At 40.1% G+C, this 20,243-nt stretch overlaps 1 protein-coding gene across 1 annotated transcript in view; it reads right to left on the reverse strand.

The window, feature by feature from the left end:
• The window catches only part of LOC149199199 (developmentally-regulated G protein 2-like), a 216,056-nt gene that overhangs the window by 161,847 nt on the left and 33,966 nt on the right, over positions 1–20,243 (reverse strand). Inside the window, exons 3-4 of the mRNA XM_089402339.1 lie at positions 19,891–19,958; positions 17,649–17,725 (exon numbers count right to left, since the gene is read on the reverse strand). Coding sequence (XP_089258465.1) covers positions 17,649–17,725; positions 19,891–19,958 — 145 coding nt within the window. The remainder of the gene's footprint in view (positions 1–17,648; positions 17,726–19,890; positions 19,959–20,243) is intronic.

Below are 20,243 nucleotides of genomic sequence, written 5' to 3' on the forward strand. Positions count from 1 at the left end.
ACCACAGATGTTTTGCTCGATAACCAAGGGGCCAACACCTTGGTCATCATTTTGAGAGCCCTCCACTTCATCTTGGCATAGGGAGGACTTGTCTAGGCCTTCCAATGGTCGTTTTACACCATTATTCTATCATTTTGGGCTCATTAGGAAGGCTCGTTGAGTACTTTTGAGCTACTTGGTGGGCTTGTCACAAATAGGATTCTTATTTTGCACATTAAAGTCATTTGTAGGAGCTTATTAGGCCAATTAGACTAAGTCGAACTCCTTATGGCTCATGTAAATACCAATAGAGCATAATTTGTAAATCATCATCATTTGGATTGGGATTTCTCTTGTGAAAAGTATTCGGATCTTGTTGATGCATTTTGATGTTTGGATTTTCATTGTTCTTATCTTGGAGCTTCTAATTGCAAAAATGATGGATGGATATATTCGCTATGCCTTGTAAGTGTTATTTTGATGATATTTTCTTTATTTTATTACATGATTAATGTAAGGAATGTCTTGTCAAATCTAAATGTGACCTAATTGGAATGTGAATTCATGAAAACACTGGGATTTTGAAGTATTGCATGCAACATGTTAAGCATTGTGAAAGAATGTTCCTAGAGGCTTGTATTGTCTTGCAAACCTTGAAACTCCATCATCCCTTGCTAGAGCGAAGTATAAATTCATTTGTTGTTGGGTAGCTGCACAAATTTACACAACATAACACAACAATTTTCTAGGGAACCCAACAAGGAAAAACCCTGCTTGCTTCAGAATTTTATTGAATAAAAATAGGCTACAAGTCTCTTACAAATAACCCTGCTTCAATAGAGAACACAATTGATCTCTCAACCTTGAACTAGGCTTGAAAAAACTCTACAATAATATTGAACTGCTTCCCTCAACCAGCGCACGCTAAGGCCTGAAATGCTTGCGCATTCCATAGAAAATAGGCCCCTATTTCTAGCCCATTTGACCTCCTAAAAAATAGTAAATTCCTCCTATTTTTTAGCTCACTACCCAAGGGAAATTCTCCTCCAATGATTCGCACAAGAAAAATTTCTTGGCTTGTTCCTCACAAACTTGTGCTCAATAATGAATGATAACAAGTGTGCCTTCGATCTCCTTATAAGCAATTAGATTTGGCTATTATTAGTGAGTTTTCTAAATTAGCAGTTGAACTGGAGCTTTTCTAGTTAACAAAATTCAACACACTTAGTTAACTAGATCCTCATAAAATTTAGGAGGCTAACTCCACTTAAGCATTCAATACCCAATTTAGCTCACACTAGAAGACAATTAACTTGGTCTTCCACAAACTCGTACTAGTAAACTACTTCTTGAACTCATGTTCATCAATGGAACTCATGCATGATTAAGAAGATCACAAAATTGATTCCTTGAATTAAGGCACAAATCAAGGAATCCATTCCTTCGCTACCTTTCAACACTCCCTCACAGGGAGGAATGGATTTTGTACAACTCCCAACTTTTCTTTGTGATGAACAAAACAGCTTCTTGCCAATGCCTTGGTCACGATGTTTGTTGTTTGCTACCCTGTTGGAATGTGTGGTAGCTTGACTATCCCCTTTTGCATACAATCTCTACGATGGTGATACCGGATCTCAATATGCTTTGAGCAATCATGAAACACTAAATATTTAGAAAGTTTCATGCAACTGTGATTATCACAATGTATCATGGTAGGCTCTGTTGAAGAATCTAGGGCAATTAGATTAATAAGATTCTTCTTGACTTGATAACTATTTGTGAGGCATTTTTAATTTTCTTATTAGCACAATCTTCTCTTTGACATTATTAGAGTGTGTGTTTCTTATTTCATCAAATAGCTACCAAAAACAAAGAGACAAGAACACAAGATGTTGGCATTCTGCCAGGGCCAAAACCTCTCCCTATTGGGGAGGAAAACCCCCACATAATTCTTCTTATAGAGATTCTAATTGATGGATACCAAGACCATAACCCTCGACATACTATGCCACTCCAAGACCAAGACACCAATCCTCTTCTTTGTCACTACTGAGATCATCATCATCATTGCTATACCATGATTGTTCCTTCATCTAGATCACTATTGCACCATGACTGCTCCTTCATCTAGATTTTCATCCTTGTTGTACCAATGCTACACCTTCAATGAAAACATAATGTACCACTGCTTCACCTTCACCAAGAACCTTACTAATGAGATCTCCATTAGAGGTATATATATAGTTGTACCTAAATCCTCATCTTCGTTAGGATCATGACTATTATCATGACTGTTGTGTCTAGGATATATATACTACACTAACATCCTTCCATCATACCGAGACAGTGTGTGGTATAGTAGGATTTATGAGGTCATCCTTATCCCTAAGGTTATGACTGTGTGTTTCTTCCAATGAGAGCTTTTCTGCCACAATGAAACTGTATCATTGTGCCATTGTAATTATCTGAGATGTTTGCACCCTTGTCTGAGATTCCTGCAATCCTGCGCTTATCCGAGATTCCTGTAATCCTGCACTTGTCTGAGATTCAATGTGCTATTCGAGATTTGTACTCACTGTGCCATCCGAAATTGCAGAATAATCTTAAGTTTTGTGCTTCCTGTGGTGACCCCAGCGGGGTATTTATAGTTGTCACGTCTCTATAAATAAGTCGACATTACAATGTGAAACGTTGTGTCTAATTATTCAGCTGACATGATAGTTGTATATATATTTTGAGGCCAACACCACTGTTCTCCTTATCGTTTTTCTTGCAGACTTCTTTGTGATTGTCTTGGAGGATTGTGCTTGGTCTTGGAGGGTTGTTCTAGACTTGTATACATTTTACATAGGCTCATGAAGAGATCCTTATTCATGACTTTGATTCGTTGACCTTAAATATAAATCCTAAGGCTCTCAATGGGATCCATCTATAAAATAAACCTCTTGCTCATGAAACCCATGTAGCAAGGCATAATTAATAAATTCATTTTTCTTGTTTACAAATATCAATGTCATGAAGACCAAACCTGGTTACACTTTCTTCAGTAGGTTCCATCCTTTGTCTAAAAAGTCCCATAAGTAACTTCCTCATCCAAATAGCCTCGCAAGCTACTTGGCTAGCATCCATGTACTCAGCCTCTGTTGAACTAAATGCAACTGATCTCTACTTCCTGTTGTACCAAGAAACAAGTTTTGACCCAATACTGAAGATGACACCTGAAGTACTCTTCTTGTCTATGGAGCTCCCTGCCCAATCTGTATCTGTGAAGCCCTCAAGCCTCACTCCATCAACCTGTTTGTACCACAATCCATAGTTTGGTGTGCCTCTAAGATATCCCAACACATGCTTTACAGCAACCCAATGCACTCTGGTCGATTCAACCATGATCTAACTCAATTGGTTGACTACAAAACAAATATCAGGTCGTGTGTTGACCAAGTACATCAACGACCCAATGAGCTTCTTGTATACTATAGGATCCACTCACTTTGTTGTACCAACATCCACCTTCCTCCAGTTTGTGACTAGAAGTGTCATGGGCCTGCAATCTTGCATATGAAATCTTCGGAGAATCTTTGTTGTGTACTTTCCCTGTCCCACGAAGATCTCACCATCACCCTACTAAACATCCAAGCCAAAGGAATAGTGCATAAGCCCCATATCCTTCACCTCAAACTCCCTTGCAATGTTATCCTTGCAATCCTGGATCAAGCTCTCATCTCCAATCAATATAAGGTCATCCACATAGAGAACTAGAATGACCAGACGATAGTTGTCAACCTAAGTGTACCATGCTCTCAGAGCTTGCTTGAGCCAATAAAGAGCTCTCTTCAACCTACACAAGTGTGTCTCTATTGAACTTCTCAAACCCCTTTGGTTGCGCTATACAGATCTCCTCCTCAACAACTCCATTAAAGAAGGTTGTCTTCACGTCCATCTAGTGGACCTTCCACCCCATCTGCGTTGCAAGTGCCAGAATAGTTATGATGGATGAATACCGTGCTACTGGGGAAAAACTCTCCTCATAGTCTATGCCCTCAATCTGTGAAAAGCCCTTGACCACAAACCTGACCTTGAACTTCTCCACGCTCCCATCTGCTCCATGCTTCAACTAGTATACCCATCTGGATCCAACTACTGATTTCCCCTCAGGTCGTGGAACAACCTCCCAAACATCATTCTTCGTGATAGAGGAATACTCCTCCACCATGGCATCCTGCCAAACCTGCTGAAAAGTTAACTCCTTATAAGAAGAAGGTTCAGTGTCAACTGTAGAAATTTCTGTTTTCCCACCCCGGTTTTCAGTTTCTCCTTATTTCTCCCATATAGTTAAATGCCCTTTCCCATAACCATACATTTAACTAGCTAGAAAAAATAAATTTGTTGAAAAAACAAATTCTGGAAATTTTACAGAGTGCTGGAAATTGCAGAAATAAAAATCAGCAGTAAAAAACAGCCATTAAAACACATTTAAACACTGAGATTTTTGGTCAATGTGACCCTGGAAAACCCCCTACAACTCTTGGGGAAAACCAGTTCGAGAGATCTTCTTTATTTCTGAAAATGCCTTTTTCACAGTGAGAAATATTCAGCAAAAAAATCAGCAAGCAAATTTACAACTTATCTCTTTTCCCATGCCTCACAGCAAACTGGAAATTACAGCAAACAAGACAGCAATAAATGTTGTAGGGCCTCCTCGATTTTCGTGCCCACTTTCAGCATTAAATGTTGTTGTACGACCAGCATTAAATGCGCTATACGGACTGCAATAAATGCGCTGTACGGCCTGCAATAAATGCATTGTACGGCCCTCGTTTTGCGTGCAAAAAAATCAGCAAACTGCTCCTCGATTTTTGTGCAAACCACTCCTCAAAAATCGTGCCAAAATCTACCTTTCACTGTGTGTTGAACCAGCTGTACAAATCTGCTCAACTGCTGCCTTGGAATGTGTGCCAAACTGCTGTCTCCTTCTCCTCCCTGCTCAGAAATCTCTCTTGCTCTCTTGCTCTCCTTCTCCCAATCTGCTCATGAAAGAATGAATGACCTTTTCCTCCTTTTCCTCCTTTAATCTAACCCCAAGTGACTTTTGGGTGATCCAAGTGACTTTTGGGTGATCCCTAAATCCAATCACTGAAATAGATTGAGATCTAAGGCTGAGATTAAATGCTCATTTAAATCTCACTTTTTATTTTTTAATTCACCCCACTTTAATAAAGACCCACTTAGTCATTTATTTCCAAAGTCACTTTTCCTTTCTAATTTTTCATTGACTTTATAAAAGTCACTTTAAAATTAGACTTAGTAACTTTATCACTTAAAGTCACTTTTAAATTAGATTTAACTTTATAAAAAAAATTACAAAGTCACTTTAGGAGAAAAAAAAATTCTTTTGGACACTTTTCCCTAGGCCAAAGATCAAAGCCTTAGGGAACCACCTGTCCTCTGGTACCAAATTTCAACACTTCCTCTTACCGAGGAAGGTGTTCCTCACCACACCCATCTTGTCTCTGAAGTAGACATGCTTGCCCCGTGGTAAGGCTTTGGTAAGAATATTTGCAACCTGCTCATCAGTGGAAATATACTCAAGCTTCACAGCTCCCTTCTGAACAGAGTCTCTGATGAAATGATATCTGATCCCGATATGCTTTGACCTGTCATGAAATACTGGATTCTCCGTGAGTTTAATGCAACTCTGATTATCACAGTAAATCACTGAAGGTCTCAACGGCTGACCAAATAAGCCAAACAACATCTTGCAAAGCCAGATGGCCTCACAACTAGCTAGACTGGCTGCCATATACTCTGCTTCCGCTGAACTCAGTGCTACTGACTGCTGCTTCCGACTGAACCATGACACTACTGCTGAACCCAACCCAAAACAGCACCCTGAAGTGCTCTTCCTATCAGAAGCACAACCTGCCCAATCAAAATCAGTGTATCCTGCCAATCTCACTCCATCTCCCTGCCTGTAGTCCAGACCATAATCCACTGTCCCCTGCAAGTACCGCAAAATGTGTTTCGCAGCCACCCAGTGAACCTTCCTAGGCTCACACATAAACTGACTCATCCTGTTGACTGCAAAACAGATATCTGGTCTAGTGTTGACCAAATACATCAAGGTACCAATCAGCTGTACAATGTGGGATCCACCAACTCGGAATCCGAAGCATGAAGCTTCTTCCAGTTGGTGATCATCGGTGTCGACATGGGTCTACAATCCTCCATGTGGAATCTGCTAAGGATGTCCACAATATACTTCCCCTGCCCCAGGAAGAAATGCCCCTCCTCCTGCCACACCTCCAAGCCCAAAAAGTAATGCATCAAGCCGATGTCCTTCATCTCAAACTCCGTCGCAAGATCTCCCTTGCAGTGCTCTATGAGTTTCTCTGCACCTGTAATGACCAAGTCATCCACATACAGCACCAGAATGAGAGGCTCCTCACCAATCACAATAAAGTAAAGGTTCGAATCTACCTCACTCTTTGTGAAACCCATCCCCTGCAAATATGTATCTATCCTGGAGTACCAAGCTCTGGGAGCTTGCTTCAGGCCATAAAGTGCCTTCTTCAATCTGCACACATGGGACTCCTTCCCATGCACCTCAAAGCCCTATGGCTGCTCAATGTACACCTCCTCCTGTATGAAGCCATTGAGAAATGCAGTCTTCACATCCATCTGGTGGATCTTCCAACCCATCTCTGCTATTATCGATATAATGGAGCGGATCGAAGTATATCGAGCCACGGGAGCGAAGGTCTCCTCATAATCAACTCCATCTAACTGGGAGAACCCTCTAGCCACAAACCTTGCTTTGAATTTCTCAATGCTGCCATCTACAGCATGCTTTACCTTGTAAAGCCATCTGGAAGTAGCCACGGATTTGCCCTCAGGCCTCGGCACCACCTCCCAAACATCATTCTTCATGATAGAAGAATACTCCTCCTGCATGGCCTCTCTCCAGACCTGCTGGCTAGCTGCCTCCTCGTAGCTAGAAGGCTTAGAGTTAAGGATGCTGGTAACCATCGCCATATAGCTACAAAATCTGTCAGGTGGTCTACTCTCTCTAACCGGCCTCTTCGGCTCAACAACAGATGTGGCATCTCTCAATGTGTCCTGAAGCCACTTGGGCTTTCAATTCCCTGAGCATGCTTCTCCCATAGGAGAATGAAACTCCTCCTCCTCATCACCATCAGTAGCCTAAACTCCTGACTGTCTGTCTGTTGTCCTCCTGCCTGCACCTGAACTTGTAGAAGCTGAGGTACCGTGTGAACTGTCCATCAGTGGACTCCCTAGTGAACTGCTCTGTGAACTGCTCTGCATGTTGCCCGGAGCACCACCCCTCTGGCTCGGTGAGCCACTGCTCACTGATGGACCTGACATACTCATAGATGTACCTCCTGATCCTCCTGATCCCTGCCCACTGGATCCCTGCGACTGACTCAACTGCTGCTGAGGGTCTGGCTGATCCAGATACTCTAACTCCCGTGACCTCCTGAAGGCCCTGTCCTCCTCGAACTTCACATCCCATCTGACAACAACTCTCCTCTGTGCAAGAATGTAAATCCGAAAGGCCTTTGAGGTCTCACTGTAGCCCACAAAGATACCCTTCTCTGCGGTGGGCTCTAGTTTGGTCCTCTTCTCCTTGGGTATATAGGAGTATGTAATGCATCCAAAGATATGAAGATGACCAATATCAGGCTTCTTCCTAGAGAAAGCCTCCTCCGGAGTCATGTGCCTAGCCTTCCCAGAGAAAGCCTCCTCCGGAGTCATGTGCCCCAAGGCACGATGCGGACTCCTGTTCTGCAAGTAAACAGCTGTGTTGCAGGCCTCTGCCCACAAGAACAATGGCAACCCCTGATCATATAACATGGCTTTGGCAGCCCCTATGATGGATCTGTTCTTCCTCTCCGCAAACCCGTTCCGCTGGGGGTTGTAAGGAACAGTGAACTCCCTCCTAATGCCTGCCTCCACACAATAGTCAACAAACTCTCCAAGGGTGTACTCTCCTCCATTGTCCGACCTCAGGGACTTGATCTTTCGACCTGTCTGAGTCTCCACAAGAGCTCTGAACTCCTGAAACCGCTTGAAGACCTCACTCTTGGTCTTCAAAAAATAAATCCAGGTCCTCTTGGAGTGATCATCAATGAATAAAACATAGTACTCATATCCACTCAAGGAAACATGAGACATCCGACCGCTCACATCGGAATGAATCAAATCAAGTATCCCAGTCGCTCTGCTGTCACTGCTGGGAAAAGGGGATTTGGCAAACTTGACCATCGCACAACCTCTGCAAGTATCAAAGTGATCAGTATTGAAATCTGGCACACCTGTAGTGATCTCCCGCAATGTCCTCAAGGCTCCATGATACATATGTCCCATCCTGCGGTGCCAAATCTCACACAGCTCAGAACTGCTAGCTCTGCTGTCGGTACTACTGCTCAATGCCAAAAGGGGCTGGAATGCAAACTTGTACACCTTTGCATGGCGTACACCTATCACTCTAGCCGAATCAGCTGGAGTGCCCCTGGGATACATCAACACCTGTCCTCCCCTGAACAGTACTTCATATCCTCTGTCCTCCAAAGCTGAGACGGATATGAGGTTCTTCCTCATCCCTGACACATAAAGAACATCTGACACTTTCAAGGGAGGTTTGGACTCCCTTTGAAATGTCAGTGTCCCCACCCCGACTGCTCTAACAACTCTGTCATCACCGAGTACTACCTCTATATCAGTGCCACTCTCTGAAAGCTCTGGGAAGTACTCACGGACTCCTGTCATGTGACGTGAAGCCCCACTGTCCACATCTAGATACCTGAAGATGCTCCGCTAATCGAGGGAAAAGCATGCTCCCTCTGAACCTATGTGGCAGGTGATCCTGCACTAGAGGACTCACACGTGGTGAACGCAAACTCCCGGTCAAAACGACCTGCAAAGTCCTCAATCTCTGTTGAAGCTGCCACGTCCTGGTTCTTCCCCTTCTTCTTCTTCTTCTCCGGACACACAACTGCATAGTGTCCCATCTTTTGACAATTCCAACACTTCACCTTGGAATAGTCCTTCTGTGTGTTACCTTGTTTACCTTTACCTTTGCCTTTGCCCCCACCACTGCTTGTGGAAGCCTGCTTCTTCCCTTTGCCTTTCCCTCCTGCCACCAGTGCTACATCCTCATCCTGCTCCACTAGCTTGGCTGCCCCAAGCTGACCTTTCCTGATCTCTATCTGAATGCAATCATCCCAAAACCTCTCCCATGTGGGAAGGGTCTCACGTGCACAAACCCCATCAGCAAAGTTCAACCATGAACGAGGGAGGCCATTCACTGCAATCTGCACCAACTCAGTGGGTGGAATGGCCTCTCCAATCGCTGCCAACTCATCTCTCACATTAGTAATCTTTGTGAGATATCCAGCTGCACTATGATTACCCATCTTAATGTTCTTCAACTTCTCCTTCAGGACCATCTTTCGGTTCTTATTGGTACTCTGGTAGAGATTGGACAATGCTGTCCACATCTCATGGGCATTGCTCTTTCCTCTCACATGAGGAATGCAATGGTCTTTGATTCCGTCCAGAATCAGCCTCTTACCCTTGTTGTTCTTTTTATTATAAGCTGTCAACTGAGTAGCATCAGTAGGCACAACAAGAAGGTTCTGTGTGGTATGCACCATGATATCCCAGACTTCTGCCTCCTCAAAGATACTCTGCATTCTCTCCTTCCAAACGCTGTAATTTGTATGCCCATCCAGCCTATCCTCCACCCTCAATCCCAATGACATCCTGCTGTCCTAAAACTGAAAAATAGCACTGCTGTAGTAAAGATAAAACTGCTGTTTATGAAAAAAATCAGCTTGCTGGAATTTTCTGAGTGAAAAATCAGCAACTGTAATTTTTCCTTTTGCTGTCCCAAACTGTCCTTCAGCACTCAAGCTCCGATACCATGTAGAAATTTATGTTTTCCCACCCCGGTTTTCAGTTTCTCCTTATTTCTCCCATATAGTTAAATGCCCTTTCCCATAACCATACATTTAACAAGCTGGAAAAAATAAATTTGCTGAAAACACAAATTCTGGAAATTTTACAGAATGGTGGAAATTGCAGAAATAAAAATCAGCAGTAATAAACAGACATTAAAACACATTTAAACACTGAGATTTTTGGTCAATGTGACCCTGGAAAAACCCCCTACAACTCTTGGGGAAAACCAGTTCGAAAGCTCTTCTTTATTTCTAAAAATGTCTTTTTCACAGTGAGAAATATTCAGCAAAAAAATCAGCAAGCAAATTTACAACTTATCTATTTTCCCATGCCTCACAGCAAACTAGAAATTACAGCAAACAGGACAGCAATAAATGTTGTACAGCCTCCTCGATTTTCGTGCCCACTTTCAGCATTAAATGCTGTTGTACTGCCAGCATTAAATGCGTTGTACGGGCTGCAATAAATGCGATGTACGGCCTGCAATAAATGCATTGTACGGCCCTCGTTTTGCGTGCAGAAAAATCAGCAAACTGCTCGATTTTTGTGCAAACCACTCCTCGAAAATCGTGCCAAAATCTGCCTTTCACTGTGTGTTGAACCAGCTGTACAAATCTGCTCAACTGCTGCCTTGGAATGTGTGCCAAGCTGTTGTCTCCTTCTCCTCCCTGCTCAGAAATCTCTCTTGCTCTCTTGCTCTCCTTCTCCCAATCTGCTCATGAAAGAATGAATGACATTTTCCTCCTTTTCCTCCTTTAATCTAACCCTAAGTGACTTTTGGGTGATCCCTAAATCCAATCGCTGAAATAGATTGAGATCTAAGACTGAGATTAAATGCTCATTTAAATCTCACTTTTTATTTTTTAATTCACCCCACTTTAATAAAAACCCACTTAGTCATTTATTTCCAAAGTCACTTTTCCTTTCTAATTTTTCATTGACTTTATAAAAGTCACTTTAAAATTAGACTTAGTAACTAAATCACTTAAAGTCACTTTTAAATTAGATTTAACTTTATAAAAAAATTACAAAGTCACTTTAGGAGAAAAATTAAATTCTTTTGGACACTTTTCCCTAGGCCAAAGATCAAAGCCTTAGGGAACCACCTGTCCTCTGGTACCAAATTTCAACATCAACCATCTTTGCCATCAGTGCCATATAACATGTGTACCTTTGTGATTGTTTACTCTATCTAAACATTGCAGGGTAATATTCCTTCTTATAAGAATACTCCTTATGATAGAGGAATACTCCACCGTGGCATCCTGCCAAACCTGCTAAGAAGTTGTCTGCTTATAAGAAGAAGGCTCAGTGTCTACCATCTCTGCCATCAGTGCTATATAACCTGTGTACCTTTGTGATTGTTTACTCTGCCTAAACATGGTGCTAGGAGCCTCCACCTGCTCCTAAGCCTTCTTGATCAAACTCTCGGCCCACTTGGCCTTCTTGCTCCTTGTAGTGGGTGGCTCTAGTTTGCTCTCAACCTGGCTTGTCCTCCTCATCCTTTTGCGCTACCCTCTTGCCACTAAACTGTGGTTGTAGTTGAATCTAAGGTGTTGGTTGTGACTCTTGTTTGGGAGCAAGTAGTTCCTCCTCAAGTACTGCAATCTACTCACGCTCCAAGGAAACTCTCAGAGCCTGATCCTCTTGGAATCTCACATCTCACCTGAGAACTATATTCCTAAGTCTTGGAAGATACACCATGTATGCCTGAGATGTCTCACTATACCCCACAAAGATACCCTTCTCTGTTGTGGCATCCAACTTCTTCCTGTTATCTTTGGACACATGACAGTAGACCTTTGTGCCAAAGATTTGGAAGTGTGAAACATCAGGCTTCTTGCCTGTGAAAGCCTCTTATGGTGTGACTCGTCCAAACACCCTGTGTGGACTCCTGTTCTATAGAAATACTGCAATGTTGAAGGCTTCTTCCCACAAGAACCTAGGCAGATCCTCATCATGCAACATAGCCCTAGTTGCTCCAACAATACTCTTGTTCTTCCTCTCAGCCACCTGTTGTAGCTGCAACCACCCCCATTTTGGCTTGGTGTTTCTTTTACAATAAATGGGGACCCTTCTTCCTCCGATCAAATTGCTTCTCATTTTGCTTGCTTTTGGTCTTATTTTGAGTTTGCATTAAGTGAAGTTTTCTGCCTTGACACCTTTCTCACATGACGACACTTATGTCACTTCACTTACTATTCCTCTCCTCAGAGCGACGCTTGCATCATTGGTCTTGTTTTGCTATAGTGCCTCATATTTTGCAGTTGTTGCCTGATGGCATATGGTTTTCATGTCGTCATCACTTGTTGCGATCACATCTACTATCGTGGGCTTTCCAACAACCTTTCGAACATTCAGTTTACTTGATTTCAGCCTCTAAAACTAGAACTTGATGAACTCCCTTTAAATTGTTAAAGACTTAGTTCAATTTGGTCTCTTTATGGCATTCCCAAAATCTTTATTTGATATGTTAATACACATATATTATGACATACATTAATGTATGTTATTATATATAAACAAATGCAATTAATAACAAATATATTATTACGAATTAACTTTAACCTACATGTATATATGTATAGCATATGACATAATATTTTGTATAAACTTTTAATGCGAACCAAATATAATATAATTCTAAATGTCATGCCAAAATGTTCATAATTCATTTAATACAAAGGGAGTGTTATCATGTTCATTAAATACTCAACTTAAGGGAGGGTTTAATGCTCAACGTAGATTGTTATTTCTCCAATCACACGTTGTATATGAATTCTACGCCAATAGCGTTTTGATTTTTCTTTTAAATGTTACACATGAATCCTCTACGCATTACGGGTGCAATTCTTCACAAACCATTGGATCATAAAAGTATGTATTCACCCACGCACATAGGCATTAACGATGTTGTTGATTCCTTGATTGATTTGCTAGGTAATTAACGCCTAAAGACATTAACGAAATGCTTTTATGTTTTTGTTTTACAAGTACAAAATGAATTAAAGAGTTTGTTATTGAATTGATGAGATTCCAACCAAATCAATACCCAAAAAAAAACAAACTTTGCCATGAGAAGGCAGCATAAGAAGGTGTGCAGAGAGGTAGCGTGGGGGGGAAATAAGGCGTGCCTTGGAGGAGGATCTGCGTTGAGTGGGCAGCATGGCAGCCTTTGGAACCAGTGTTGGTTGTTGTTGGAGGGAGCAGTGTGGACGTTGCCACCGTAGGAGGAAGTACGTGGGCCAAGGACACAGTGTGCGCAGCAGTGCATCCTCCGGAGGAGGCTTGAGCAGCGTAGGTTGTTGGAGCTAGCTCTGAGCAGAAGCTCTACGCAGCTAAGGCCTTTGGAGGAGGAGTGTATGTTCTTTGAGTGGCAGCATGGGTTGTTGTGGGGGTGGCAAAATGCAGAATGCAACCTTGGAGGGGATTTAGATTTCTTTCAAATTCGAGTTCAATTGCTGAGTTTCAAATTTCTTTGCACCTCAGTTCGAATTCGATTGCTGAGGATTCAAGACTTTACTTAGTGTGATTTTGGCACCTCAGTTCTGTGTTATGCGTTTTTTTTATGTGAATACAAATAACATCATCGTTTATTTTGTTTTAATTCATGCTCCATGCCATGTTAATATTTTTTTCATCATGTATGTATTCTAATTAATTTTTAATATATATAGATATATATATTAATGTTTATAATTACTCTTATATACGTGCTAAATCATGTCATGATGTCTTGTCTTATAATAGCATATTAATATAATATTATACAAATGAACAAATGATGGTATTGTTATTTGCTTTCATTAAAATGAGTTCATGGGAATTAGTTTGTAAGATAAGTTAATTGTTCATTTATCTCAACAAACTTTTCTTGTATTATCTTTTAATCTAGTAGAGAAGATTATTCTTTCTGCTTGTATAAAACATATATTGAACTCATTATGTCATTGATTTCAGATGTGTAAATAAAGTAGATCTGCAAATTGTTTTGGGATCTATGAGTGAATCTTTCATCTAAAGATCAAACAACAGTGTTTTCCCTTCCAGTTAAAATACTTTCAGCTCTTGACTAAGCATGAGGCTATTTTGTGCTTAGTCAAGATAGGTTTCCTTTTATGTTCATTTGCATAGTTGCATTTATTTTTCAAGACTCCTTGCGAAGGAGCAAACCTCATAGAGGCTTGATTGAGCCCTGATTTCAGTCACGTTTAAGAGGTCATCTTTTCTAAAGTTATATTATACGAATGATTCTCCAATCTTCAGTTTTTAAAACATCATCACTCTTAAACAAACTAAAGATCATTCTTGTGCATATTGTATATATTTGTTTAGGTAGCTTAGACTAGGTTAACATAGGCTAGTTCTAGGACACGGGTAACTGGAAACCCATTCAAACCAATCAGGATTTCCATTACAATGGAAAAGAGTCTAATTGGAACTCTGACCAGGGAATTTTCTCACAGGTTGAGCCAGGACATTTCCAGGCATCAACACCACCCCATTCTGCTTAGGCTTATGAGGTGCCATCAACTCTCTTCTAATACCTTCTTTTGCACAAAACTCCTTGAAGGCATTGGAGATATATTCTCCATCATTGTCACTTCTCACTGCCTTGATTTTCTTCCCGATCTACTTCTCTACCAAGGCCTTAAACTCCATGAACCTATCTCATCTTTCTTTTTCACAAAATAAGTCCAAGTTTTCTGAGAAAATCATCAAGGACAGTAACATAATACTTGTGCTCATCATTGATGGAGACTAAAAGGGCCCACACACATCTAAATGCACCAGCTCCAAAATCCCTTTGGCTTTGTTGTCCTAACCATGGAAGGAAGACTTGGCATACTTGCCAAGCGTGCACACCTTGCACACTCCACCCTTGTCAAGGCCGCCTGCTAGTAATCCTGTGGCAATCTGCTGAAGAATCTTTAGCGCCCCATGATGCAAGTGTCCCATGCGCCTATGCCAAAGTTCACCTACATCTGCACATCCTGCCTTGCTGCTCAAGGTTGCATCAATCTCTACATGCAACTTGTAGAGGTTTTTCACCCTCACACCTATTTGCTTCTTACATCCAGAAGCCAAGTGTTGGAGGTAAGCCTTACCTCTGTTGAAGATGACATCATATCCTTTATCCTCAAGGATAGCTACTGAAACCAAGTTCTTCTTCAGCCTTGGAACATAGAGAACATCTTTGAAATGAAGAGTATTATCTGACTCCCTCTCAAACTTGACAGTACCAACTCTCTTGGTAGCATACTTGCCATTATCTCCAAGCTCGATATTCACCTGCATATCCTTCTCATCCAGCTGGCTGAAATACTCTCAGTTTCCAGTCATATAGAAAAAGGCTCCTAAATCAATATACCATGTACTGCTCCCTATTGAGCTTGCCATGCCAGTTATCAATGAGAAGTCCTTCTCAAACTAAGACACAAACTCATCTACCTCAGCAGATGGAGCTACATGCTCCTTATTCAACCCCTTCTTCCGATTAGGACACTTGGAAACATAGTGTCCAAAAGTATGGCAATGGAAGCATTCGATCTTACTCAAATTCGTCTTCTTCTTGTCACCCTTTTGACTCTTCTCGCTCTTCACTTTGACTTTCTTGCCTTTGACTTTACCTGCAAGAGAAAGATTTTCCTCCTCCTTCTCAACCTTGGGACTCTTGCCACTACAGCTAGAAGTCTCAACTAGTCTAGGTCTAACCTCCTCCTAGATGAAGTCACTCCAGAGGTGTTCCCAATCCGACAACTTATCTCGTCCAATAATGATTTGAACAAAATCATGCCAATCTTTGGTAAACCCATTTAGAGCCACACTACTAGCTATGTGTCTATGGGCTTCTCTCCAACAACTGTTAGCTCATCACGAACATCCTGAATTCTAGTGAGATATGCAGTTCTCGGAAGAGTTTTGGTAGAGCTTGAATACATGATCCCGAAGTCCATCCAAGGTCATTCTTTTGGTCTTCGCCATCTGTCCTTGGAAGAGCCTCAACTTGTCTGGATTTGAAGGTTCTGCAACACCTTTCTCAACGAATTCTTTACGCCCAAACTCATCCAACAAAAACAATATGCAGACCTTTCAAACACCAAAATTTGAAGAGACATCCAATCTATCCTGCTCTCGCAATCCCAATCTTGTGTGAGTTTTCATCTTTGAAGACTGTGTTGATTGATTTCTATTCACAACTCTGATACCATGTAGAATTTCCACGAAATTTTGATCTACTAGTATGAACAATCTGAAAATAGTTTTTTTTTCACATAGACACAGAATTTCTCCACCAAATAGCAGCAGAATAGAACAAAAATTATTGCACAAATTTACACAATAGAACAAAACAATTTTCTAGGGAACCCAACAGGGAAAACCCTCACTTGCTTCAAAATTTTATTGATGAAAAATAAGCTACAGATCTCTTACAAATAACCCTGCTTCAATAGAGAATACAATTGATCTTTCAGCCTTGAACTAGGCTTGAAACAATTTTGCAAGAATATTGATCTGCTTCCCTCAAGCAACTCACACTAAGGCCCAAAATCCTTGTGCATTCCTTAGGAAATAGGCCCCTATTTCCTAGCACATTCGACCTCCTAAAAATAGTAAATTCCTCCTATTTTTGTGCGCACTTCCCAAGGGGAATTCTCCTACAACAATTCAGCTTCGCATAAGAAAATTATCTTGGCTCGTTCCTCTCACAAGCTCTCTTGCTCACAAACCCGTGCTTAGGAATGAATGATAACAAGTGTGCCTTCAGTCTCCTTATAAGCAATTTGATTTAACTATTGTTAGTGAGTTTTCTAAATTAGGAGTTGAACTAGCGCTTTTCTAGTTAACGAAAGTGAACAAACTTAGTTAACTAGATCGTCCTAAAATTTACGAGGCTAACTCCACTTAAGCATTAAGTTCCCAATTTAACTCGCACTAGAAGACAATTAACTTGGTTTTCAACAAAATTGCACTAGTCAAACTGCTTCTTGAACTCATCCTCATCACTGGAACTCGTGCATGATTAAGAAGACCACAAAATCAATTCCTTGGATTAAGGCACAAATCAAGGAATCCATTCCTTTGCTACTTTCAACATAAGAGAGGTCCTTTATTCCCTCAGGAAGCCTCGATCTAAGTGCATCATTTGTATTAACTATCCCTTTCCCTTAGGTTTAGGCCTCCCCCTCATAAGACTTTCTTGGAGAGCCTTTATCTTGCTTTTGAAGCAATCAAGGCATTATCGGAGCCTCTTCTTTGAATGGGCTTTGGAAATCACCTTATACCTTGTTGTTGATCCCATTATTCTAGTGATTTCCTTAGTACCGAGACTCCTCCCATCCTTGAAAGTTCGTAAAGTGCAGGGGACACTAACTTAGGTGACAGTGGGTCTTTGTCCCATTGTTGTCATTTGGCCTAGTAGTTGTCCCTTAGGTACCCCTCCTAGGGCCCCCGCTAGAATGTGTGGCAACAGACCGAATTTTGATACTTTACATGATAACATTTTCGGCAGACCTAATCATGGTTTAAACTGATTTTTTATGATCAAGCAGTACACCTGATTCTATTAGCCCTCACCCTCTCTGGAATTGTAATCTTTCTTCGTATATAGAATTATCTAACTTACAAGAGAAAAATAAAATTAAACAGAAAAAAGACATAAATTTCATTATTGAACTTTTACAAACCTCGGGAATCCTATCAGAGCAACACGACCATGACCATATTTTGTGACTTCAAAACCATCACCAGCACCACTAGAACCCTGTTGCACAATAAATCAAAGGTTGAGAAGCACATTTCATCAATGCAAACCAAACTTCTATTCAATTAATAAAGATTATTTTGTTTTAAAAAGAACTAGTAGCAAATATCATTTGACATTTATATCATGTACTAATTTAATTCAAAATTGAACATATTTGGAACTGACAACTATCAATGCAATATAGTGATACTTGAATTGAGGTATTCATGTGAGATCAAATGCAAAGGAAATGGAATTAGCAATGAGATGAGGCTGTATTCAATTATATCAATGCATTACAGTGATACTTGAATTGAGGTGTTCATGTGAGATCAAACGAAAACTAAATGGAATTAGCGATGAGATGAAACTGTATTCAATTATGCAAGGGTTGACACTTAAAAAGATATCATTACTATTACGCAAAATTTGTGTTAATTAAGTATATTCTGTATTGCACGATGATTGTAATTCTGCTCAAGCATGTACCAAGCCTGGCTGCACCTTATAATAACAATAAAATGATCTGAAAATATAATAAATAGATCATTTAGCAAGTTCATAGAAAATTATTAAAAGGAAGCTTCATATGTAAACACAGTCAAACTAAAACACTATTATGGTCGGTCACTGCATAGGCAGCACTGTTCATCTGTGAGACGTAACAATGGTAGAAGAGGACAAGATAGATGATCGTTTGAGTCGAGACCAATGCTGAGATGGAGTAGGAAAGCTTTGAAGAATTAGAATGATATTATTTGAGATGTCAATTAGTCTATAGACAGGAAATTATATTTCTAGGAAACCTTTTTTGAAGAATTGGTAAAGTAACCTACATATGAAAGTGACCTGTGAATTACCTCTAATGTGAACCACATAGAGAACAAGAGTTTGCAAGATAGGGAGAAATATAAACAACAAAAATAGAATTTACAGATTTTATGTTCCCATTTTATACCACATACGCACCCTTTCAGTATTCCAGTGAATATACTCTCCATTTTAAAGAATTGAGATTAGAGAAAGGTATCATGAATATTCACAAGAATTATAACTACCATATCTTCTATCAAATATCTAATGGACAATACATGTGAAACACAATCAACAATATCCCAGCATAATAAGTGTTCAGAGAATAACATGATTGTTAAATATTCATTTCCTAGGATTGTTCATCTAGTTAATTTTAAGGGAAGATCGTTCATTTATTAATGACAAGGAAACGAAGTAAGCAGAAAATATATCTGGACTCCGCATGAATTAAATAATAGGAAAGCAAAATAGAACTTACAAGAACATGGAGAATGGCAGTACGATCTTATTCAACAAATCAGTTTATTTACTGATGTAATTGTAATCAACCAAACGGAGGCACGAAGCACCAAAACAAAGTGATGCCTTCACTTATGATGATAACACAATTTGAAAGAAAGGGGCCCTCTTAAACACATTGAGGTCATACATAGCAATGGTTGAGAAACGACCATTCACTAAACTAATCAAGACTTTCTAATGAAGACTACTTAACTATAACCTCATAATTCAACTTTATATGCTTTATACCATCCATAAAGTAATTACAGCTTCAAACACATTATAATATAAACAACCACATGTACAAGTTACTAGACGACAAAATATAACTGGGTGAAAAAAAAGGGCCAGCTATAATATAAAAAGGAGCAGTCTAACTCCTCTACATTTTGGCTTTTTCGTTGGAATCTGGGAATACAATTTATGGTGAAATCATGGTGTTTTGGGTGTTTTAAATGCATTTTTGAATGCATAAATGTATTTAGCACCCTGAAAAATCCCTGAAGCACTCAGATTATGCAGATTTTCCCAGCTCAAACTTGTAATTTCAACAAATTCCTGCCATATTTCAGGCAAAATTGACAGGAAAATATACACAGAAAATAACCAAAATGTAGAAGATTTAGGCTACAGCATATAGAAATGCCTGGAATAAAAATTAAAACAATTGGGAAAATCCATTCAAAAAATAAATGTAGCTCTAGTTCAATTACATGTCTCTTTCTATGTAACTCAAGCTTTGGCATATTCTGGAAGGGTTACAAGTTAGGTTGAATTCTTTCGATGTGTATTGTGTCTCATAATAAAACAAACCCACAACATGCCAAACTAGAATTGTAAACATTTTGATTAATCAGTATTCAAACCTTCGGTGGCTCCAATAGCTGTGTCCTCAGCTTCGCTATCTTAGCTTTAAGCTGCCCGAGATGGTATTCTGCAAACAATTAGACAAACTTGGTGAAACACAACCATTCGCATTTAATACTATGCTCTCAAACGGCACAACAATCTTGTATAAGCAGAAGAAAACAAATTTATTAAAAAGCATATATCATGTTTATGATTAATGCAGACCTCTTAAAATGTTAATAATTAGTCAATGTTATTTTGCAAATCATCCAAGCATCAAAATGCATTTACAGCTAACTTATCACATACCTTTACAAGGACAACCTTTGCTATAATTTATTGCCATGAACTACAGGTATGAAAATGTGAT

This window comes from Pinus tabuliformis, chromosome 2_1, assembly GCF_031772625.1.
Source record: "Pinus tabuliformis cultivar Carrire ecotype Pingquan chromosome 2_1, CPIR1, whole genome shotgun sequence".
NCBI classification, from domain to species: Eukaryota; Viridiplantae; Streptophyta; class Pinopsida; order Pinales; family Pinaceae; genus Pinus; species Pinus tabuliformis.